This window comes from Anguilla rostrata, chromosome 4 (assembly GCF_018555375.3).
Source record: "Anguilla rostrata isolate EN2019 chromosome 4, ASM1855537v3, whole genome shotgun sequence".
NCBI classification, from domain to species: Eukaryota; Metazoa; Chordata; class Actinopteri; order Anguilliformes; family Anguillidae; genus Anguilla; species Anguilla rostrata.
Window position 1 is genome coordinate 20,168,890 of NC_057936.1, and position 23,938 is coordinate 20,192,827.

Sequence of the window (23,938 nt, forward strand, 5' to 3'; positions counted from 1 at the left end):
AGAGCTTGGGGGTGGTCCTGGATGACCAACTGGACCTGAAGGAGCACATCAAGGCAACATCACACCTTGCAGATTCCTTCTGTACAACATCAGAAGGATTCGACCATACCTGACGACACACTCTACCCAGCTGCTCGTCCAGGCTACGGTGGCCTCTCGCCTTGATTACTGCAACTCTCTCCTTGCAAGCCTGCCAGCTTGTGCCATTCAGCCACTACAGATGATTCAGAATGCGGCTGCCCGACTCATCTACAATCTTCCCAAATTCTCCCACGTCACTTCTCTGCTGCGATCACTCCACTGGCTACCAGTCACTGCCAGGATCCGGTTCAAAGCCCTGACCCTTGCTTACACTGCAGCCAACAGGACAGCCCCCATCTACTTGCAGGACATGATTCAATCCTATGTGCCTGCTTGACCACTCTGCTCTGCAGTAGCAGGGTGCCTTGTATCCCCTCCCACCCGACCAAAGGGATCACAGAGCTTCTCCACCCTAGCTCCCCAGTGGTGGAACGAACTTCCCATCCCTCTTCGAACCTCCCCTTCACTACCCATCTTCCACCGTGGCCTGAAGACTCAGCTCTTCAGACTATACCTGGACTAACTACCACCATCACTCTAAATCCCCCCCCCTTTCATGACACTTCTTACATGTTGCCCCATCCCAACACTTTTTGGTAATTTGTATTTAATAGTACAATACTGTAGCTTATTCTTCTGCCTAGTTGGCTTTGCAGAGGTTAGGCCTGAATAGTGTTCACTGTGTGAACTAAACTGTGTTCTTGGCTAGAAATAGCTGTACAAAATAAGTATTGTACCTTATCGAACCTGTGTTTAGTAGTTGTATATGACCATGAAATGCACTTTTTGTACGTCACTTTGGATAAAAGCATCTGCCAAATAAAAATGTAATGTAATGCACTTGAAATTCTGCTTATCTGTCCGGCAATCAGTACGTTTTAAGAAAAACTATTGGAAATGATGTGTGCCATAACTGCATCCTGTCCTTGAAAAGTGACAGAATTCACAGAAATAAGACAACCACCTAATCTACCCATCTTCATAATTTTTCAAACGGATGAACAGCAGAGAAAGTAATAATGTCTCACCGTTTGTTGATGCCCACTTACCCAATAGAGACGGAAGAGATGCCCCTAACCAACTTGGCGAATCAATACAAACTTTCTTGGAGACGAACAGTAAGTTAAGAATTAATTTAACAGGTTTTCCGTACAGACTAATAAACATGTTGAAAACACAACAGACAGTAAACATCATATTCCCCTGTTTTCAAATGTGTTTTAATAAAAATGTTTAGCAATTGTACAGTTTAAGGCACCATGCAGAAAAAAATAAGCTATACAAATGCATGTTCCCTCTACTGTGCCAACGGTAATGTGTACTTATGTACTTAATGGCATTGCTGGTTAAAAGAACGTCAATATAAATACAGGAAAACAGACGTAACAATTAAACAAAAGCCGACTTAAGATCTTAATAAATCCTGCTTTTCACAGTGTTTGTAAACATTGCATCAACAAAATACTTAAGATTAATATTTCATGCTTTAGCATTATGGGATGTTCCCCCATGTTTTTGGGAGAATATACATCTGCATGCAACTGAATGATGTAATATTTACAACCAAAATTTACCTAAACCTGTATCATTTTAACATTATTATGATTCATATAATAAACATACAATAGAGTGATGTACAATAGCCACTCCTTACTCCGTCCTGTTTCCATCCTATCATAACAATCAGGTTGTGTTTGGTCATGTTAACATGGAAGACATTTGTGGAGGATTTGGCATTTGGCACAGTAGTGTCCAGTTGGTTCCTTTTCCATTATACAACATTAAAGACCATCGATAGATATTGTTCATATGACACTTGAATCCACCCATCTTGATCAGTGTCATATCTCCTGAACACATCTGTCAGCCTCTGAAAGAACAGGAAGATCACTGATTAATGTTACATTCTACCCAGTTTTTCTAGTGCATGTTCACAGTGTTACAGAGTGAACCAAAAGCAGCCAGCCACTGGCACAGTCTATATCCATAGAAAATCCTCAATGGAGTTAACCTTCAAAAACTTCAACTGTGTTGAACTAACAAAGCAGCATCGGTAAAGGCACTTTCAGGTCTACTAAATATGTTGCTATCAGCAACAAAGCTTTCAGTAGCCTCTGACCAAAACCACCTTTACTTTTTTATTATTATGCTACACCAATGCCTGTATTCAATTAATTAATACAATTAATACAAATGCAAAGGTAACAAACCTTACATTGAAATCATTCAGGATTCTGGACCAATAGTTAGATCTATTGTTTACTAACTATTAAAGACGTTCTGAAGTCATTAACATGACGTGCAATCAGTAACTACTAACTAGTGTTCAGTGCTTCACATAAAAATATATAAAAATCGATTAGGAGGAAATAACTAATGTTTCTGTGCGTTTATTTATGAGTTTCATCACTGATAACCCCCAAACCCAAACAATTTGCCTGATAAGTCCTTATATTCTTTGTGCTTGGGACAACAATCTGAAATGCTTGTCCTACAGTTGTTAGCAGAGCAGCCAAAAGTGGCCTCTAAATTCAAGAAAGCCCGATAGAAGACTTTACCTGTAGTACTATACAACATTGGATGAAGTCATCAAAAGCCACCTGTCCCTTTCTCTGTCTGTCAAATTTCTGAATGAGAGTGGTATAGAACTGATCAGAAAGACGATAACCTAAAAAGACAGTGGGGAAAAAAAACATTATGAACATACAACATTTGTGTTCTAGTTCACATTGAATTTAGGCCACATGCTTTATAGACTTATAGATATTGTCTTTAAAATGAAATACTTTATCTTTAATCTGTTTATTGGTGACACGGGCCACTCCTTATTGCAAAAAAATGCACAAAAATCATGAAAATCCACAATATCACCTCACAATTAATGTTACACAAGGTGATAATCTGTTAATAACACCATTATCTATCAAGCAACATGCATCTCCAAGCATGCGCGGTCATGCAGTCATTACTTACAGCAAAGGTAACTGGGCTGACCAATCTAAACACGAGTGAGCCCACCCAAGCTTCTCCTTCACACAGTTACTGACAATAAAGGAGGCATACATTGCTCACCAAACCCTGTCAGAGCCTGCTTCAGCTCATTCTTGTCGATGAAGCCGGAGTTGTCCCTGTCATAGGTGCGGAAAATGTTCTGCCAGTCCGTGATGTACTTCCAAACGCCTGCAAACTCGTTGAAGTTCACACCTCCTTTGTTATCCCTGTCAAACATGGCTACAAAAGGGAGGACAGGAAAGTGGTGATGAGCTGAATAGGGTGAAAATTGCACAAGGTATAGCTGCAGTGCTCATGGGTGGAGAGGTCCAGAGATCCAGGTTACACAGTATAATATGTTCAAAATGAACTGGACTTCATCTCCCATCAGCACCTAAGAGAAGCTTGTGAGCTCACCCCTGTTGCTGGGAAGCATGGTTCAGAACTGAGATTACCTTGGATTATTTTTATTTCCATAGCCACATGGAAGTAGACTCCCTGTATACGTTAGATTCAGTAAACTAGCTTGTAAAGCCTCGTTTGGTCCAATGGAGCAACCTTGTTTTTATCTCTGTAATTACCATCTAGATCAGTTACATTTAAATTCCAGTACTGACTAGCCAAAGCATGAAAAAACATGTAGTAAATAGGAGATCAGTTCTGAAAAAGCCCCATTGTTCTCTTCCAATTTCTCCTGATTGGTAGCTACATTCTCCCATTTAACAGAACCAGACAACAAGCAACTATCTGCCATGCAGTTTAAGGTTACAAAGTGAATGGAAAGGCTACTACAGATGAACCTACTACCCTGAGAAATAAAACTGAATAAATCCACAGCATATTTTCAAAGACGACCACACACTTACATATGATTGACCGGACAGTCACCGGATTAAAAGGTGTCCAGGTACCTACAGAAGAAAGCAAGCAGGTTAAAAGAGAACCAGAGAATGACCAACAGTCCTTCACCTACAGTATGCAAAATAAATGCAAAGTAAACAGCATTTTAATGTCCGTGGAACCGGGAAAAGGCCATTTCAAAACAGTACTGGTATAGCCATACTTACCACTGTGCGTGTATTTTCAATACTGACAGCGATGTTATAATAGAAAACAAAAAATGAAAGCTGGCATGGTTTTCAAGTTTCTGACTCATCTGACTACAAGGAAAGATCTGCACTTTTTTTCACCGTCCTCTGCATTCATTCAAGACTTTTCCTGCTAAGACAAGCTGAGCAAAAGGGAAAGGTTTCTTCTCTACTTTTTCCAGCCCTGCCCAGTTTCATTGCTGGTTGTCTCTGGGAGAGGAACTGCTGCGCTTGGATCTTGGCCAGAGCGTCTTGCTAGCTGCTGGATCCAGACTCTCCGTGGCTGTGAGATCAGTGCTGACCACAAATGTCACAAAAGGGTGCTGATCCATTGGGTTAGAGGTGTGATCAATTGAGTTATAGGCCGAGACAGGCAGCCTAGGTCAGGTATAGTGCTTTACAGTGCTAGTGTATGTGAATGGGGTGTGTGTGTGTAAGTTTTGTGTGTGTGTGTGTGTATGCATGCGTGTGCACAAGCCGAGTGTGTTATGTGTGTGTGCATGTGCATGTGTGGGTAAGTATGTGTTTGTACGGAGTCTGCATGGGTTTGTGAGTTATTTGTGTGTGTATGGGGTGTATGTGCATGCGTGTGTGCGGGCTGTGTGTGTGTACAGGGTGTGTGGGCGCCTGTGTGTGTGTGGGACATGTGTGTTTGTTGAGTTGTGTGTGCATGCATGTACAGGGTGTGTGCGTGTTTGTGAGTCATGCATGTGTACAGGGTGTGTGTGTGTGTGTGTACGAGATGTGTGTGCTTGTTGTGTGTGCATGCATGTGTGTACAGGGTGTGTGCGTGTTTGTGAGTTATGTATGTGCACAGGTGCCAGTGTACGTGCGTGTGTTTACAGGGCGTGTGTGCGTCTGTGAGTTATGCGCTCGTGTACAGGGTGTGTGCGTGCTTGCGAGTTGTGAGTGTGAATTGTGTGTGTGTGTGTCTGTGTTTGTGTGTGTGTGTTTGTTTTATGAGTCCTGTGTGTGTGTGTGTTTGTTTTATGAGTCATGTGTGTGTGTGTGTGTGTGTGTGCGCGCACTTCAGAAGTGCGGTAGGCTTGCTCTTGCCTCCTCACAGGAGCGCTCGCATTCCCTCCCCTTCCAGCGGCACAAAGGAACTCTGTGTGTCTCACAGTGAGCTCTCTCACTGCTCTCCCCTCGACAGCGCTAGTCATGGAAACGAGGGCGTCCGCAGCCAACCCTGCTGCTCTCCCCCACCACGGTGACACATTCACAGCACAAGGCCTTTCGAGGCCCCGGCTGGCACACGGTTTGGGGCGACCCAGGGTTCAGTTAGGCTAGCCAGTCAGGGGGTACGCCCCGGCCTGAACACAGAAGCGTAAACGCCACAGAGAGAATGCGAGCCGCCGCTTTCTGGGGCCTGCTGCTTTTAAGTGAGGCTACTTTTCCTCAAATTTGTACACTGAGAGAAATTCAGGGTTGCCTTAAAAGGGGACAAAAATATCATAAACCTGATCACACAGACTACCTCTGAATTCAAGAGATATGACAAGCCATTCAAATAAAGTCTGTTCTTTTGTATAGTATCCTACAGTGGTATCCAACCAGCGGGCCACAGCACACTGCTATGGCATGAACCCTGCCCAGCTGTGCCATGAAAAATATAGAATTTCAGTGACTATAGTAGAAATATATGAATAAAGAGCCTGTATGTACTGAATTTTTAAATTAAAATAATCTATTCTTATACATGAAGTAAAATGGCTACAATTTCATCTTAAACCTTATATTTCATTGAAACAATGCTTGAAATCAAAATTGTTTCTTAATAAAGCCGAAGAGAACTTATAAAAGTAAGTATTTGTGGGGTTGTCCATAGCAAAGTGACAACATCATTTTGTGGAGTTTCTCTGAAACACGACAAGTCTGTTGAGCAAATGGCCATTACAGCTTGATAGAGGCGAATAATCGCAGGGTTCATATTTACTCTGTTACATGCAAGTAAGCGGTGGGGATTTCTAAAGGAAAAGAAGTGAAGTCCTGCTCCTAAATAAAATGAATCACAAACAACAGAGTCGCAGCAGAGAAAAAACTAGTGGCAGAGCTGGCAGACGGAACAATGACAGCACTGAGCGGCCATTCCCACCATTTCCTCTCCAGATCTGGTGCAGGCCTGCAGGCCTTTATGGTCACAATAAAGTTTCAGGTAAAATGCTTCCAACACCACGGCTTTCATTTTCCATTGGGCCGTTATCTATTTAAACAGGTATACCTGAAGTGTTCTTTTAATAGAAACAACTGAACTTCTGAGGAAACGGAACTTGCACTGCATTACACATCTAAAATAATGAAGAAATGTGAATGTTTTTTTGACCTTAATGCAGATAAAGTAGAGCTACCGTGCAGATTTATATATAGCGCGTGTCAGAAAATGCAATCTACAACATGTGCAGCTGGTGATAGGGAGTGCGTTGCCAACAGTTTTAAATAATGAATAAAACATTAGACAGAGGGCTCAATTGCTTTTGGTTTGAGATAAATGTGGTTTCAGTGCCACAGCATTTCAGATGGGGGGGAAAAGCACCACACACAAAAAAAGAGAGATTAGCCTTGGCAGATTTTTTTTTCCACTCTTCTCTTCTGGCAGCCACAGCAAAATGGTGCCTACAGCCCAATGAATCACACATTATATTTAGGGAAAGACCCATTTTCAGCCAGACAAAACTTCTGACAATTTAATATCAAATGTCAGAAGGGTACAGATTCTGAATTAAAGTACAAGTTTCTGACTGATCTATTTTAGTTGCATACTGTAATATTTTGGGGAGAAAAAAACACAAAGTGGTGGATTTGCTACACTGCCGCCTCACATAAAAGATTCTGCTACATCGCAGACTGCACGGGATGCCAAGCTAGTACAGCACTTCTGACATTGCGGGCTCTGTTGACCTCTACCCTGATTAAAGAGAAGCACCGCTAATACATGCTTCGCCACCACCGATGCAACGTCTGAATACAATGTCTCTGAGAGGACACAGTGCACCGGCTGCCACAGTGCACCGGCTGCCACATCGGAGAACTGCTGACGGCACTCAGCAGGGCAGCAGCGCACGCAGGACGCTCGGCCTCGCCTGAGCGGAGACGCGCCGCACGGCTACGCTACTGCAGCGCGCTCGGAAACCGCTGAGCTCCCGCTTCTGAACGAGGCGAAGGATTCGATCGGTGCTCTCATTCAGGCGTCCCATTTCAGGTTAGAATTTCAGCCCCTTGATATGGATTTTCAAAACACGGTACCGCAAAATACTCTGCACCAGTGGCAGTGACCATCTGGAGATCGGTTTCAGGGGAATTGGAAAATAGTGGTTTCAATGTGATGCCACTTCTGTTTTTACTAACACAATAGTGCAGTAGGATGAGCTCTCTTTTCTACGGAGTTCACTAAGAGCTGAGTTCCGTTCTGTGGCACACTATGTATTAGCTCCCAGAGATGGTGCTTAACTCTCACACAGACAATAATAAAGACAAATGATTAATTAATGGAAATAATAATATGTTAGGTTAAAAATGAACACTATAGCCGTGTCCCCTTGGGTGCCACTCCAGAACCAAGGGAGTTGATTTGACTATCAGGTGGTAGACTGAGAAGGCCCTTCGCTACATTGTAGAGGAAGCACTCTTCCTGTTAGACTTCCTGCCAACACAGATTGCCTCCTGTCTTCACTTGCACGTCAGCAATTCCGGAATAAAAACAGAACACACCCTCTGGGCTCATTCAAGACCACCAAGAATTAATTCTCAGAGAACTAGGCTGCCACGTGTTTCAAAAGCAGCTTTAATGGGTACTTTTAAGGGCAGGCCCGAGGAGGCGTGTCTTAGACTGCTGCAGCACCACACGTACCATTTGATAGTGCTTGCTGAAGTTCTGTGTCTGATATTGAGCCACTCCGGTCCTTGTCGACTCTAAGGAGGGAAACAAAAACAACGTTAATACTTCATTGAGCGTAACAGTCATCAGGCAAAGGGCATGCCTGAATGTCCACAACAAAACTATTTCAATAACTTACGATACAAATCTTTTGCTAACACCATCTCAGAAATGTGACATGTAGCAAAAGCTATCCTCTGTGGCAGTCATGGTACTCAGTGTTAATACAGAATAAAGGGGCATTCCTGTCTGGCTCCTTTAGCACATTCCTCAACAGCAACTAAAAATAGGAGCAATGCTTAGTGCTAATTGGTTAAACCAAATAACTGCACTGTGGGGAATTCCTTCTGTGGTAACCTAGTGACGCCAGAGTTGCACCAATCATCTCTGTATGTCACATGTACTTTTAAAACTGAACTGGTCCAGCCAGATGGCGCAGATTCTCTCCATTTGACTATGACAATGAGATGGAAATCTGCCCCACACAACAGTGTGATAAACGTTTTAGAATCTGTCTTGAATGGAACCATTCAATAAGACCTGCAATCAATTACGTGGATTAAGAATGTACCATAGAAGTTTAAAAACAGACCTCCATGCTGAAATGTGGGTGAATCCAGCAATGACTAATGTGTTCCCTTGGCAATTAAACCTGGCCTGCCTACCAACAAACCTTCAGCAACTGAACATCAGAGGAAACCATCTTAGCAACCATTTTACAAAACACAAAGAGCAAAACTGAAGGCAAGTTCTCCTTGATGTACACATTGTGTAAACATCTTTTCACCTTCTGACAGGGCACATCTTTTTCTGCACAATTAAATAAACTAAATGTAGCTCTACCTTCAGGCGCAACCCTTGTTTCATGTATAAGCACATATGTTCTGTGTTAATGAGCTTAACATGGCTCATTTTTTCCAGCCTTACTGATGTTTTGTTCATGTTGACAAGCGCAACAGCCCCATTTAAAATGAACAGTTCTTCCAAGCTTTGAAAACATGTAATGGAACATACATTTTAACGGCTACCCTTATGACACAGTTTTAAAAAGTGTCAAGTGTCCTTAAGATACCTAAGAAGTGGATTGTGCCTTCATTACACTCCTTCGGGGGTTAAAAACTATTACAAATGGAAAATTTCCACATTCGACGTTTTTAGTTTTGATGAGGCCAAAGACTCACACGAATTTTGCCTTGTCTGTACCTTACATATAACTCTAAAGTTTCAATAGGAAAACAGCACATATAACTTTTAGGCTAACTCCACATTCCTGCAAATTACAGAGGAATATTGACACGATGGGATCACACCAGGAAGGGATACGTTTGCATCCCCAGGTTACATGAAGATCGATTGTCATGGAAACTCATGATCATGGACACAGAAGGAAAAAACGCATGACTCAAGTCCTACATAATGTCAGTCTACGATTGAGCAATGGTCCAAATGAATCATTCACTCTGCCCTTTTGATTACACTCCGCAATCACAGTCACCATCACATGACAAGGGAATTCCAGTAATCACAATCTTGAGATGCTAGCAACGCAAATGTGATGGTACGAAAGCCCGAAATCCAGGCTTGCAAGGAATCATAAACCAACAGCATGAGTCCCCTTTTAGTTCTACCACTGGGAAGAATTTAATAACTTAACATTACGTGTCTTAAGTATCTGAAGCCTGTAGCCTTCAGATATCACGAGGAGGTTCTTCACAATTTTACAGCATTAATCTAACCGTTTTCTGCATGGAAAACCTCTGCCACTCGGATCAATGAGACATACGACTTGACTGTCAATTGCCATAAATCATGCTATCCGTCGGTGACCACGGCAAGGATAAGCACGCCGTACAGCTAAGAGGCGAAGAAATAACGTTACAACTGCCGTTCGCTAACTTTCCATCTCACTGCAGTCACGCACAACTTAGCATTAGCTAATCAACGTTACGCTTCTACGTCCAAGAGGCCTTGTAGGTGTATCCTGATCTTTAGCCAACGTTACAAGAAATCAGAACGCAACAAAAATGCATGTGAAACGAACATATTTCTGTGTCCTATGTCGCTATCTTAGTTTATACAACTAACAAGCAGCATTAATCTTACAAGAAGGTACCAAGGAAGTTAATGTTGGGCGACGTTAGTAATACAATTTAACTTGATAGCTAATTAACTCATTACAGTTATTTAACCCACGTCAGACGACAAAGGATAGCGTTACCTAGCTTGGCATAAACAACCAAAGGCAATGCAAATTGGTCGGTTAGTCTAGCTAACTATATATGGCAAACGGTTTTTCTTAAAAAATCTGGCCATCCATGTTACTCCACTTCGTGACGTTGTGCTACAGCTATCTGCAATTCACCCTCGTAACCAGTGCGCTAGGGTAAGCGACTGAATGTTTTAAAAAAAACCTCAATGCGGAATCGAGTTTTACGGGCTTGACTCACCTCTGGAATATATTCCACAGAAAATCTTGATTCGGAGGAGCGTTGTTAAAATGAGGTGGTCTGTACTGACTTTGATAAGCCATTCCTCAATCTCCTATAATCTAGAATTTGTGTTCAGAAAAGAGGCGCACTTGTTTTCTTGTTTTAATTTGACACGACTTTCGTTCCTCTCAGAGGCGCGGTGTGTATGTCACCACTTCCCTATGAATTCAAGCAACGTCATCCACCCACTCTGTGAAACTAAAGCCACGCCCCCTTCTCACAGGTTTTCCCAAAATGTCAACGTGTTCCGACTAAAATAAACTGAAAGCTTAGTAATAATATAAAACTGAAAATCTTCAGTGAAAAATGTAAGAAATTGGACACATCTTGTAAACCCAATTTTTCTATACGTTAATAGTAATACTACTCGCAAGTAGTACTGAGATTGAGGTTGAGGAGGAGGTTTGATAACATAGTAACATTTATTTTTTGTAGAATGTGGCTTAAGTCCATTCTGATTTTATTGGAAATTATTTGGTCGACTGTGAGTCAAATGTTTGTTTTTTTTGTTTTGTTTTTTTAATGAAAGCAACCGAATTGGTATTATGATATTTTAAACTTTGTAATGGAAATACATGCAATTCTATAAAGGAATGTTAGAAATTATGTGTTGGATGGAAAACAGGCTTTTAATCCACCGAAAACAGATATGCTTATGTTCACAAAACATGAATATGGTTAAGAATTCCGTGTTGATTGACTTTCTTGCAGAAGGGTGTTATTTTATGGAGAATTCTAAATGCTGATGGTACATACAGGCTATCCTGGTATCACGTGTACACCATTAGAAATTTCACATTGACATTAAAATCTTTTGGTCGTTATGTGTATATTCCGACCTACAGTTATTGTTTGAGGATTTTTTTTGGCTGAAACCTCTGGTAGGCTACATACATTATTACACATTGTCCTGCCGCAGACTACATTTGATAGGATCAAGTTGATTATTTATGTTTAATCCTGTCTCTGCCTTTCTGCCTGTGGAACTGGGGGGCAAATGCACCCCATCACAGATGTACAGTTGGTGCTTTAATCTACTGAGAAGGAAAAAAGTTTATTGCATCAAAAATGTATTAAGGTCTGCACAATGTCAAAGTACCCCCATCTATTCACAGAATAATAAATAGGATAATAGCCATATTTCAAAAGGTACATATTTATATGTATTAATAATTTAATAAATCCTAGTACGTTCAAAATGATTGCTTCGATATGCACCCTTTTCAAGAATGATCTAGTCAATAGGAAGAAGTAGTTGAATAAACCTTTGAATAGAAATTTCAAAGTTAAATTTTACATTCTATACTGACAGCCAGTTTCCTGATGTATTACAAATTGTGCAATACAGTACTAATAAAACATTATATTTATTATATCTGGCTACATTTAGCATTGTGCTTTATTATCAAAATAGGATATCATGGATTAGAATCTAGAACCTATACAGAATTTCTTGAACATCTTGTCGAATAGGTTTTCATGACGTCATACATATTATATATAACGTTACAACTGGAACTATAATTGGTCTATCTGAATGTAAATCTAAGAGCGGATTGGTTAACCATGTGTTACAACAAAATTCTTATTATTTGGCGGGAAATAATGATCCGCACTCTCAATCTGCCTGTAGCTGTCAAAACTGACGGTGTGTTGTGCTGAACCGTTAACGGTCTAACTACTTTTTCATTTTAGATCAATCAAAGCTTAGCTAATTATTTTAACTTATTAAAAACGTTTCCCACTACAGCTGAATTCATAGTTGCTACAAATATATTCGAATTACGATTTATTATTAAAATCGAGCGAGCATATTTGTTTATTTGTATACCATAACTAACTAACCCAGTTAACCAGTAGCAAGAATATAGAGCAGAAGGACAATGTTTTACTATCCCTACGTACTGCAACGCCACTCCGGCTGCTTCTCCACTATATGGTGAGTGAGTTTACTTGAACCGTTGAAATCGGGACAACTGTCAACATGCAAGCTTTATAACTGCAGTACATGTTAGATGGTCTATATCAAATTGTTATGGTAGTAGGAGTACGATTGCGGTATGCATGGTTCATTATTGGTAGCTGGTAAAGTTGTCGTGCCATTACATGTCATGACAGTAAAATAGTTAAATTAACGTTTACAATATTTTCCATGTGAAATGAACTCACACCCATAGTCATTACTGTCATAAATCCTGTCCTCACCTGTCTTATTGTGGGGGGGGGTTTGTGTGGATGAGCATCATGTGCTAGTGGAGTTTATTTTTCTGTTCTTTATGGTCAGGTTGGCTGCCACAAAAGGAATTAGGCTCAATAGGCGAGAGTTCCTCAAGGTCAACGTGGGGCGCACATGGTAACAGTCTCTTTAATTCTTCTGTGCTGAGTAATGATGCGTGTCATTTATTATAAGTTTACTTCATGTATGATAACTATGTTAACTTTTTTTGGGTGTGGCAGTGTGTGTGACTGTCACTATTGTTTATTGTGACTGATACCATTGGCGTGTGTGTTTATGTGCGTGTGTCTGCGTGCGCGCGTGTGTGATATGCCTTGCGGGCACACTTCAGCGGTGACAGTGACGATGTCTGTTTTACAGTGAAGACATCATGGATTACGTGCTGGTGCAGGCCCCTCCCCGCAACCCGGGCCTCCCCCGGCCCCGCTTCTCCCTCTACCTGTCTTCCCAGCTGCAGTACGGTGTCATCATTGTTTACCACCGACAGTGTGTCATCCTGCTGGGTGAGAGAGATGGCCTCTGCAGGCTACAGTCTGTGGGCTTAACCCAACAGTACTGCAATAAGGGGGACAGATAATTTGGTGAATGAAGACTGACTGGCTGTAAACTTCAGCTGAGCACCACTGTAGAGACAGCAGTGTTTAACACAGTATTCAAAGCTTAGCAATTCTTATTACACCTGTACAGTAGAAAAGCCAAACAGTAGATGAGGTTTTCTTTACTATAGCTGACCAGCGAGCTGGTTCCCCATTAACAAATTGAATTAAATGGTACATCGTTATGTTTACATGTAAAGCGCACACATCCCATAGAAACAAATTTTAACTTTATACTCATATGTACTTTCTTTATTTGTGTGCCTGTTTCGTGTTTTGTGCCAATTGGCTTGCCATAGAAAAGAAATAGAAGAGCACAAATGAGTGGACTGTGCTAAGCATGCACATGAGGGATGCACAATAATATTGGGGTCAGACCAGTATGGGCCAATAATAGCCTGAACCAAACTTGGCCAATGAGATTATGGCCACTGATGCTGTAAATCAAGTGAATGTTATGCTTTAAAAATAGCCTAATCGTAATAAACTGAAAAGGTTATTATTTCTTTTTAATTGATAATTGTTACCAGGCAAACTCACCAGCAACAGAGAGTCAGCAGTTATCTAAACTAATGCTCATTGCTTTATAAATTAAGGAAGTTGATTTTTTTGTGTGCCTATAATAGTTACATTTGTTGACATCTGTTGCGCTTTCCGTGAATGTGGACATTTACTTGCAATTTTCTTTTAAAACAGAGAGAAATTGACATTGGTCAATATGGCCCGTAAAACACTGGTTATTCAGGATTTCTATATCGTGCAGCATTAATACATGCCGTATCGTGAGCAGTTTACCTGCTGTAGTTTGTCCTCTGATTTTGGGTCTTATTTTCAGAGGAAATCCAGCAGACCATAGAGCGCCTGATCCGCTCGGAGAGACACGCGTGTATTGACGTGGCGGAGCCCGACAGGTCAGTGTGGGCACACACATGTTCCGCGTGGACGGCCCTTAATCACAACTCTTCTGAACTGTATTAGAATTAATATTGATCTTGATACCAGTCATGCATCAGATTGTGTCGTAGTAGTGACATTGACCAAAGCATTGTCGTCTGTCTCCTAGGCGGGCCTATACTCTCCCAGACTCTCTGGTTCTCTTGGAAGAGGCAGAACGGGCGCAGGACCCCTTCTTTGGAGTAATGGGTGCTGAGCAAGGCCTGCCCAGCCCATACAGACTGCTACAGGTAACACTCGCCCAGTATCCCTGCAGACTACAAGAGGTGGGCATAAGATTGGGTAGCATACACTGTTACATGCAAAAATACAACCTGCAGAAGTTATGTCAAATCAGAGATAATGGAAGAAACACATTAGTAGAATAAGTACATCTTTGCGAAAACATACATTTAAATAACACACAGAGAGAGCAAGAAATGCTATAGTACTGAAGACTAGAAGGCAGAGAGAGCAGTGTCCTGAGTGGATGGTTTATTCAGTCTTTCTGCTTGTTGCTCTTTCTCAGCCCTGGCAAAGTATGGAAGCACTTTCTCCACAGCGACCCCCGACGAGGAATAACACAACTACACCAGAGGAAGGTAAGACCTAGAGCAGGGCTACCCAGCCCCGTTCCTGGAGATCTATCGTCCTGCAGGTTTTCACTCCAACCCTAAGAGAGTTACACCTCATTCAACAGCGAGAGATCATGTTAAAGTGTTAATTAGCAGATGAGATGCGCCAGGTTACAGCTGAAATGAAAACCTACCTCGAAGGTAGATCTCCAGGAACAGGTTTGGGCAGCACTGACCTGGAGTGGCATAAGTGTAATTACAAGTGATGCCAGTATTTATGTTCATGTCAAAATATTGTTATACAATACATGCTCTTTCCAGGTCTCACTGCTCCTTCTGGTAGCATCACGCTGAAAGAGAAGGAACTGGCTTTGATTCCTGCTGCTGAGGTCTCTAAAATCTTTTTAAAAACTTTTTTTTCCTGTCAGAGCACCTTTTATTATCACACAACTTTTAAAAAAGCAAATGTTTGTTTATCTGTATTTGACATAATTTTGCTACCACCATTCCTCTGTTCTCTATTCCATTATATATATGTGTGTGTGTGTGTGTGTGTATAATGAAACAACATTGTACAATGCCACAAAATCAAATCACAATATAAAATTAGAACAATTAGCAAATTACAACATTACGAAAGAATACCATGTAATACTGGCTTAGATAAAAAGCTGGTATGGAAATAAAGGCTCTCGCCCCTCCCCCTCTCCCCTGTTTCCCTCTCTCAGTTTGAGGGGGCTGAACTACCAGAGGTCACAGTAAAAGAGATTGACATGTTGATGGAGCAGCAGGATCAGTTTTATGAAGGTGAGAGACTGGGTGGGGAATATGGCTCCAGTACTCAGGACTGAAAGTGTACATGTGTGAGAAAAGAGTGACCCAGTGTCATTTTCTTGGTATAGATGTACAATTTTCTTAATATAAAAAAGAAATAGCTTTTTTAGTGCTTCAACCATGAACATCATAAATATAGTTGTTATTTTGGTTCAGTTTGTAATAAGAAAATAATATAAAACTGCAGAAGGCATTTTGCTGAAAATGAACTACCGGATTCACAATGCATTGCCCTCATACATATTAGACACCAACTCAAAACTTTGATCGGTTATTGAGGATTTGTCAGGATCAACTACTAACAGCTATGAAGAAGACGATCCACATGATTTAACATTGATTATTTAACAATGATCACTTAGCCTTTTGATTTGAATTATTAGGACTTTAGCCATTGCTGAGTACAGATTTATATAAGGAAAAGCATTTAGCAAAAATTGCTTCATTGCAGCTTCTGTTTGTTACCTCTTCCCTGGTAGTTGGCAAAAACACCTAGGTAGGTGCTTTGCCCTCATGCTGATATGAAACTCAAGGCAGGAACAGAGAGAGGTTTTCAAAAATAGAAAACCATTGACTGTGACTCACTGCCAAAGTTTCAGTAGTGAACTCCCTGGCCTTTCAACAGTAAACAAAAGAAAGAATAAATTCACAAAAGAAGATTTTTCTCTTTTGAGTGTCTCCCTTAGTTTGTGGAACCAAATAATCATGCTGGAAATACAGGAAATTGTAATATCAGGACAAAGTAACAGTTTTTATTTCAATTCAACTAAAAAAATCAATTTGAGAAAAATGTATTTTGTAAATAATAAAATGTGATCATTTAGCCTTATCATATAGCCTTTTTGATGTTTGGTTTTATGTTGAATGTTTATTGATGAAAATGGAAGAGTAGACACAGAAAATGTAAGAAATGGCCTGGTTACTTGTTTTTATTTGTCACTGAATGGAGAATGATCCATAATTTTTGTAACTGAGAGTTCTCCCTGTAAGGGTTGGAACCGCTGTGTTGGTGCTGTTTTTATTAGGCATTGAAACTGCAAAACTGAATTATCATTCTTGTTCAGTTCAGTGGCCTTTATTGGCAGAACTGAGTCTACATACTCTGCTGGAATACATGTGACCACAAATATTTTTAGAATGCTATCAGACTTTTTAATGAATGCTTTTGCTGTCCTGAGAGTGTTGCATCTGTCTCACAGAACTGGAGGATAAAGAGAGAGAGAGAGCAGCAGAGGGAGAGAGGGTGACACTGTCAGGAACCACGCTTTCCGTGGAGCAGTGAGTTACATTGAGAGGGATAGAGTGCAGAGAATGGCTGGATCTCAACCAGTCGGGTTTTGACTGAAAAATTGCGAAGATCACTGGGAGTTACTTGACCTGATCCATAAATGAATTTTACAGAGATAGTTTGTAGGTTGTTTCATGTGGTTTGGTTGACCTGGTAAATTCAATGTTTTCATGTTAAGTACCATCAATTCATAATTTGTTTAAGTGTAGCTGTAATAGTAATTTTGATCTTAACATAGCATAATGACGAGAACAGGCCATTCAGCCCAACAATGTTCGCCATTTTCCTAACTAAATTAGTGCTCTGCTCTGATTAGTGATCTTCGGAAAGCAAGGGGCTTATGAGAAGAGTTAAGTGTCTGGTGCTTTACATATTATCCACAAGCTACAAAAGTATGTGTGCTTTTTTTGCTTTTGTTACATTTTTCTCTAATTCCATGGCACTTGGACCTCCCACACACTAGGGGTGCAGCATATGTGTGCAGTGGGTAGCTTTAACAACAGAGTCCCTAAACAATGCTAATGTCAAGGTTTATGATAAATAAATAATATGTAAGAGCATTTTGTGATGTGGAATCTCCCACTCCCCACCTCCATATCACTATTAGTTTCTCTCTGCAGCTGTGTTAATAGCTGCAAATTTCCCTCACAGGTTAAAAGAGCACATTGTGGAGGAGACCATTTGGCTACTGGATGAAGAGACTGGGCAACCTGTCGAGGTCCCAGTTTTTGGGGCCCAGATGGAGAAGACCCCTCCCACCATTGCCATGCCTGTTGCTCCACCCTCAAGACCAGGTGGAGAGGAGTCAGAGAGGGAGGGGGGCTCTAGCAGTGAGGTGGGTGAGAAAAATCAGTAGAGCTAGCTTCTGCTTGAGTGCATCAGCCTCTATTGAATTGCAAATGTGTTTTTCCCACGGCGCGCAGGAACTGGGCGTGGCAAATTGAGGTCACTCACTCACGAACGATCTGAGAGGAACGTTTAGTAGGACGCATGCGCAGGTGGTGCTTTGTTTAGTAGGAGTAGGAGTAGGCGAAACGGGACGCATGCGCAGGTGGTGCTTTGTTTCGTAGGAGTAGGCGAAACATGCTACAGTTACCTAAAGTAACGTTAGGCAATAAAGCTGTGCTTAAAAATGTTGTGCCCTTCAAAGTGGTGATTTCGGGAGATGCAGACAGATAAAGGCGTTGCGCTAATTGGGTTAGCCTAGTTAGCGCGTACGGATCGCCTACTTTAGTTAACCTAGTTCGCGCGTATGGATGCTATCCTGTACGCACGAGTAGGAGCTAAGGACACACAGCTATAACCACCGATACAGATGCATGGACACACAGAGGACAACAAATAACGTTACAGAGGTGAGGACATGCCATATCTACCTAGCCATATAGTTAGTACAGTTGCGCCGTGGGTCTGCACGGTTTCCTGCTTGTTCTTAAAAGCAGTAGTGCTGTTTTGCACCGCAGAGACTGCTATACAAGCGTGTGCCCTGCTCGGAATTTTCACACTCCAAATCATTTATGTCCTTCTCAATTATTTGCTGTCTTCCAATTTTATCTCCCCTCTTTCCGTTGTTCCTGTTTGTCTTTCAGCTCTTGCATGGTGAGGTTCCCTCGAAGAGACCGGGCCGGAGACGCCAGCTGCTCTTCATTGACCCGGACATGCAGATCCCCCAGGATGCAATGCAGGCCCAAATACAGAACACTCTGGTCGAGACCACATCCCTGGTGTGACACCCGCCATAGCACTGACTCACTGAGATATCTAACTATTTTTGCACAAAAAAATGGACTCTTGTGTTGACTGCTTATCACTATCTGAGCTTGTCTGCCTACTGGTGTGTCATAGTCTATTTATATAACCCTCCAAAGCTGCTGCAAGCTTATCTGAAAAGTGAATTCATTTCTGAGCATTTTAGTTTGAAATATTATTTTTCCTCTGGCAGGCTGATTTTGGTGTTTAATTAATAACGTCTTTTTAAATAAAATTTTATAAAAAGGAATCGCGCGGATTTTAAAATGGGAATATAAGTTCCTAGAAGACCTGTTATGAAATAGAGAAGTTTTCCTTCTACTAATATGTCAGTTAGATTCTGTTTGTAAGCTATTTGACATAGGATAATATAATGGCCATGTGTGCTGGTATTTACTATTAATTTGAATCCATGACATCAAAAGAGTGAAATTTAGAAACAATGAGGTATATCGTGTCTCAGTGTCAGTGATAAAACCACCCCCACCTGTCTCTGTTTCAGTCCCAGGTACTGTTGGAGAGACCGTCCCAGCAAAGAGTCTCCCCTGCAGAGCTCTTCAGCAAGCCCTGCTCCAGTGAGTTACTCACCTTCCCTGCACAGCATCACACATAGTTATCATCCAGCCTCTCGCTGCTTGACCATGAGTCCTGTGATGTCACACCACACTGTCCTGTGATGTCACACCATACTGTTCTGTGATGTCACCCAGTGTTGCAACACTTGTAATGTTGTGATGTAATGTAATGCCATGTGATGTCACAGCACACACGTACTCTGCTGTTTCACCACGAGGTCACCTGGTTTGCTTTCCTCCCAGCTGTGATTCACCCGGACCTACTGTCTCAGTGGAATAGGGCCGCCGTCTCCTCCCTCCCTTCTTCCGCAGAGAGGCGGAAAGCAGTGGAGGGAGACTCTAAATCGGAGGCAGAAAGGGAGATGGAGGTGGTGAGGAAGGAGGTGGAGGGGGGAAGAAAGCACAAGGACTCCAGCATTAGAGAGGTGGGTGCAGCATAGAGGTGGGTGATCAGGTCTGAGGCTATGCTGCATTGGTCGGTCTGGTCTGGTTAGTTGTGCTCATGCTTACCAGTAAGAGAATGTATTCGTCCCACAAAACTGGTCTATATTGTATGTATGTTTTAGAGAATTTTGAGCAATGATGCACAACTTGTGATTAGGATATTCTCTTGTGTAATGTTGTGTGTGTGATATCGTTCAGACATGGTTTTGAAGATACTATGATCATTACTGAATGATGTTTGATATGAAGTAAGTGTATTGCACATCCCGGCCTCTATGAAGCCGGTGCTTTGCTGTTAAGTGAGAACTGCACTGCAGATAACTGATACACAAAAAATGAATCAGCTAAAAAAAATACCCTCAAGACTGATTTCCTTGTATGAACTTACCCCTCTGCCTTCCTGAGTACTTTCTTCTGTGTGTCACAGATATCAGCAGAGCTTATAGAGTCAGCACTGGCATCTGAAGCATCAGGTGAGGCTATCTCATTGTTTTACATCACATTCTTAATCATTTGCTCTGGTGTTACCAGTGTTTGTGGCAGTAGTAGCTGCACTGCAAATTTAAGAAGGTTCACTGTCATTATTCACGCTAGGGGGTGCTCTTTTTCCTTGGATATTTTTAAAAGCAGTATACAGCTGGGCTCCTAAACTTTTTCATCTCAGGGCCCCAAATGTCCATCCTCGACCTGAGGAACTCCGTTCTGCACTTCACACAATATAAATATGTACGAAATTACGATGACCATAATACTACCTTGGCTACATTGGACAGACACAGAAAGTCTCAAATCTAGAACTTAATTTTTTTTTAAAAGAGAGCATATTTCTATCACTATTCTTGGATTTGGAACAACTTAGAGTCCATAGTGGAGCCCATTTTGGAAACTCCTGATATATATGTATGTTGTGTAGTGCAGGGCTACTTTATGCAATCCGTTTCTGTATTTATCTGGAGAAAGCAGATCACTCGCTGAAGGATGCTCTGTGGTTGTGGTTTCAGCTGTGTCAGAGGCTTTTCTGGAGGTGTCCAAAGATGACCTACCGCAAGACCAGGCCACTCCTGTGGGAAGATGGTGCGTGAGACAGAGAGGGAGAGAGGAAGGAGGGGGGTGCTGTGAACCTGTTCATCTCTGCCACATATTCTGTGGGTTTGACTCTGCATTTGCATTACTGCAGGTCCCCAATAGAGGGAGCTCCTGTCCCCATGGAAGGCATTCCTGAGGAGCAAGTGAAGCTGCCTCCAGGAGATTTGGGAGAGACAGTGGGGACCACCGAGAGTCTACTCGAGTAAAACACTGTTTGGTCTAGTTTGTCTGTGTCTAGGCATATCTGTGTTTTTGTACAACTTTTTAAACATTTGACACCTCTAATTGTTGTTTCAAACAACTGGTCTGCTTCTAGCTTACACTTGGTAGATGCACTTTTTAGTAAAAGGAAATCAGGAGGTATGTTTCTTATTTAAATCAGGTTTCAGCATGTGCCGTCGTAAATGTGCATGCTGGTTTCCATTTATTCATTTCTATACCTCCTCTTTGTGCTCCAGACTGGTGTCCCAATACCTGATGCATTATGGGAAAGTGTACTTTGATTCTCTGCTGCCCCCTGAGACTGACCGCAGTACTGCAGCCCATCTTCTCAGCGCATTGCTTGGTAAGAGAGAATATATGTTGTGATTTGTGAACGGGTTGTAGTATGTGTATGTATTGTCGGCTTATATCGGTGCAAGTGGTTTGTGTTCACATCTGTGTGAACTTAATTTGTGTGGTTGCTGTATACATTTCTGTACATTACTAAATTACTGTTTATAAGTATGTGATCATCATTTGAACTGTTAGTGTTCATATCATCACAGTTATTTAATAGAAGTTTGCTGATATGAAACGCTGTCTCCACAGAGCTTGTGTGTGTGAGGAAGCTCAGTGTGAGTCAGGCTAAACCATACGGTTCCATCGCCATCTCTTCTGGACAGCTGTTTGCAGTGGCCTAAGGGGAGGAACTAGCTCAAAATGATTCTGTGTATTTCTGCAGTCTCTGATATTTATTGCTCATATTTAATATTGCTTTTAAAACAGCATGCTTCAAATTGTTTGTGAAAATGCTCTGGGGAAATGCCAGATTTTAAAGTTTTTTACAAGGTTTTTTTAATTGTGCTTGAATTGTTTTTATTTGCCAGATAATAATTGATTAAAATGTATTTATGAATCTTTTTGAAATATCTTCCTGTCCCCTATTTTTCACTCCCAATTTGGGATGCCCAGTCAAATGGACCGCATTTATGTAGCGCTTTACAATTGATGCCTCTCATTCACCAGAGCAGTTAGGGGTTAGGTGTCTTGCTCAGGGACACTTCACACGCCCAGGGCGGGGATCGAACTGGCAACCCTCCGACTGCCAGACAACCACTCTTACCTCCTTAGCTATGTCGCCCCCCAGTTTGTCACAGTTTGGAATGGCATTGATTTGAGAGCAGACTAACATGCCCATCTTCTGAGGCATAAGTCCATAAACTGAGCCCTGCTGCCGTTGTGTAGGAGGTATGTGACCATCCAGAGAAGTCACTAATGTGCAATACAGTGAGGAAAGGCCTGCCTACTGAAACACTTCCTCTCTGTCTGACTGCACAGCTAATTATGTGTTGTCTCGTGGAACTACCAGTTACAATCTGCTTTGGTGTGGTCAGGTTTGATTCCCTAATATGGAGCACATCACTGCACCAAAACCATAATTTTGTAACAAGCACTTTTAAGTGCAAGAGAACAGTGATAGTTTACAAGAATTTACTGTCTCGTGTCACAAGGAATAGGCTGTTAAATATTCTACTGTATGTGGTGTTAAGGTCTAGTTCCAAAATCTGAAGGGATGCCCCTACAAATTGCTTAGGTCTGTCAACATAACATTTAATGAGTAGCTTCAGCTGAGCAAAAGCATCTTATGTTCCACCAGTGCTATGCTCGGTTTTAGCGGTAGGGGGCAGTAGAGCTGAGAGCCGGCCGCAGCCAGAAGTACGGTGGGTAGACCTCATAGTAATCTGGACTCTTTTCCTTGGTGTGCCGTGGCTGTCCCTCGCTGGCCGGTATACAGACTGATATCGTAGTAAGAGGAGTAAGAGAGTGGGGTGAGACAGCCAGTGGAAATGTAGCACCAGCCTGCAAAAGAATGCAGCTAAACAAAGAGGAGGGGCCAGTGCATGGTACACTGCGTGATTATACGCAGTGCCTCCAGCCAGTTTCTCTGCTGAACACAGAGTACAAAATGGGAGTCTGACCATGTTCTGACAGCAGAAGCAGTACTGTTGCACACATACAGACATATCATTCCATCCTATATCACTGGCAAGTAAAAAATTATAAACTAAATCAAATAGAACCCTCCTCCCACAAACACACACACACACATTTTATACAAAGGTTTGGCATTATGTACTTTTTAACGTAGATATATTTCCAAACTATATTAAAGTGGTTGCTCCACCAGTTAGAAGTTAAGTAGCCTAGCCTGCAACATAAGTTATTAGCTACATTCTTCCACATCTGTGGTTTAAAAAAGGGCTCTATCTTTGCTGGCTTAGATAGCTAGAAACCATGCAACACCAGTCCACAATTAATTAAAGATGGATCTGTGAGGATTTGTAAATAGTATTGAAAATCCTGTCTTTAGACCAAAATACGTTACTAAAAACAATGCCTCAATCTAGCTGGATTCTAACATTAAGGTTGCAGTTATAGATAAGCCACAAGACTGACTGTTCTCGTTTCATTTAGTTGTTTATTTACTCTGGTGTCCAAATCTGTTTTCAAGTATTATCCCGAAGTAAATTCATTTAAAGTACATTCAGTTACCTTGGGACAAATTTATTTGTCAACACAACCAAGCTAAGTCTGTAAATTACATTGTTTTGCTATTATATACGGAAGCCATCCTAGTATCGTATGTGGCATGGTGTGGTGAAAAGTATTTGTATTAGTGGGACAGAGAGTACATCACACCACACTGTTTGAGTTACCCAGGAGATGGAGGGAGTGGAGACACTGGTCTGGCTCATGCTGGACAGACAGAAACACAGCAGAGAGTTAGGAAGGTATATTGACAGAACAGATTTTTTAAATGTCCTTCTGTGGAATTAAATCAGCACTCTCAATGACCAGGCAGGGAAAAGTCACAGCTGAATCTTTAATTACGCTTAA

At 41.6% G+C, this 23,938-nt stretch overlaps 2 protein-coding genes across 3 annotated transcripts; one reads left to right on the top strand and one right to left on the bottom strand.

Moving 5' to 3' along the window:
* Positions 1 to 1,279: 1,279 nt before the first annotated feature.
* pdcd6 (programmed cell death 6) lies at positions 1,280 to 10,693 on the bottom strand. 2 transcript variants are annotated; one of them, XM_064331221.1, is made up of 6 exons: positions 10,482 to 10,693; positions 8,008 to 8,069; positions 3,939 to 3,983; positions 3,145 to 3,312; positions 2,640 to 2,749; positions 1,280 to 1,951 (listed from the first exon to the last, which is right to left on the bottom strand). In XM_064331221.1, the coding sequence occupies exons 1-6, from the start codon at positions 10,562 to 10,564 to the stop codon at positions 1,853 to 1,855; spliced, it is 567 nt and encodes a 188-aa protein (XP_064187291.1). In that variant the 5' UTR covers positions 10,565 to 10,693; the 3' UTR covers positions 1,280 to 1,852. The 2 variants fall into 2 exon arrangements, with proteins under 2 accessions (XP_064187291.1, XP_064187292.1); XM_064331222.1 differs by having other exon boundaries at positions 3,154 to 3,312; positions 10,482 to 10,691.
* Positions 10,694 to 12,159: 1,466 nt separating this feature from the next.
* On the top strand, positions 12,160 to 23,350 carry rec8b (REC8 meiotic recombination protein b). Its single transcript, XM_064331223.1, has 18 exons — positions 12,160 to 12,462; positions 12,808 to 12,876; positions 13,120 to 13,262; positions 14,191 to 14,266; positions 14,419 to 14,539; positions 14,818 to 14,890; positions 15,185 to 15,252; positions 15,592 to 15,670; positions 16,897 to 16,975; positions 17,637 to 17,820; positions 18,575 to 18,709; positions 19,237 to 19,309; positions 19,553 to 19,734; positions 20,181 to 20,226; positions 20,755 to 20,827; positions 20,931 to 21,041; positions 21,298 to 21,404; positions 21,650 to 23,350. Exons 1-18 carry the CDS (start codon positions 12,407 to 12,409, stop codon positions 21,739 to 21,741), a joined length of 1,767 nt encoding a protein of 588 aa, XP_064187293.1. The 5' UTR covers positions 12,160 to 12,406; the 3' UTR covers positions 21,742 to 23,350.
* Positions 23,351 to 23,938: the final 588 nt, after the last annotated feature.

Coding starts and splice junctions, on each gene's coding strand:
- rec8b (XM_064331223.1), top strand. CDS start 12,407: ATGTTTTACTATCCCTACGTACTGCAACGCCACTCCGGCTGCTTCTCC. Junction 15,253..15,591: donor CTTTGATTCCTGCTGCTGAG/GTCTCTAAAATC, acceptor TCCCTCTCTCAG/TTTGAGGGGGCTGAACTACC. Junction 17,821..18,574: donor AGGGGGGCTCTAGCAGTGAG/GTGGGTGAGAAA, acceptor TTTGTCTTTCAG/CTCTTGCATGGTGAGGTTCC.
- pdcd6 (XM_064331221.1), bottom strand. CDS start 10,564: ATGGCTTATCAAAGTCAGTACAGACCACCTCATTTTAACAACGCTCCT. Junction 3,984..8,007: donor TCAGCAAGCACTATCAAATG/GTACGTGTGGTG, acceptor TTTCTTCTGTAG/GTACCTGGACACCTTTTAAT. Junction 3,313..3,938: donor GACTGTCCGGTCAATCATAT/GTAAGTGTGTGG, acceptor TCCCTTTTGTAG/CCATGTTTGACAGGGATAAC.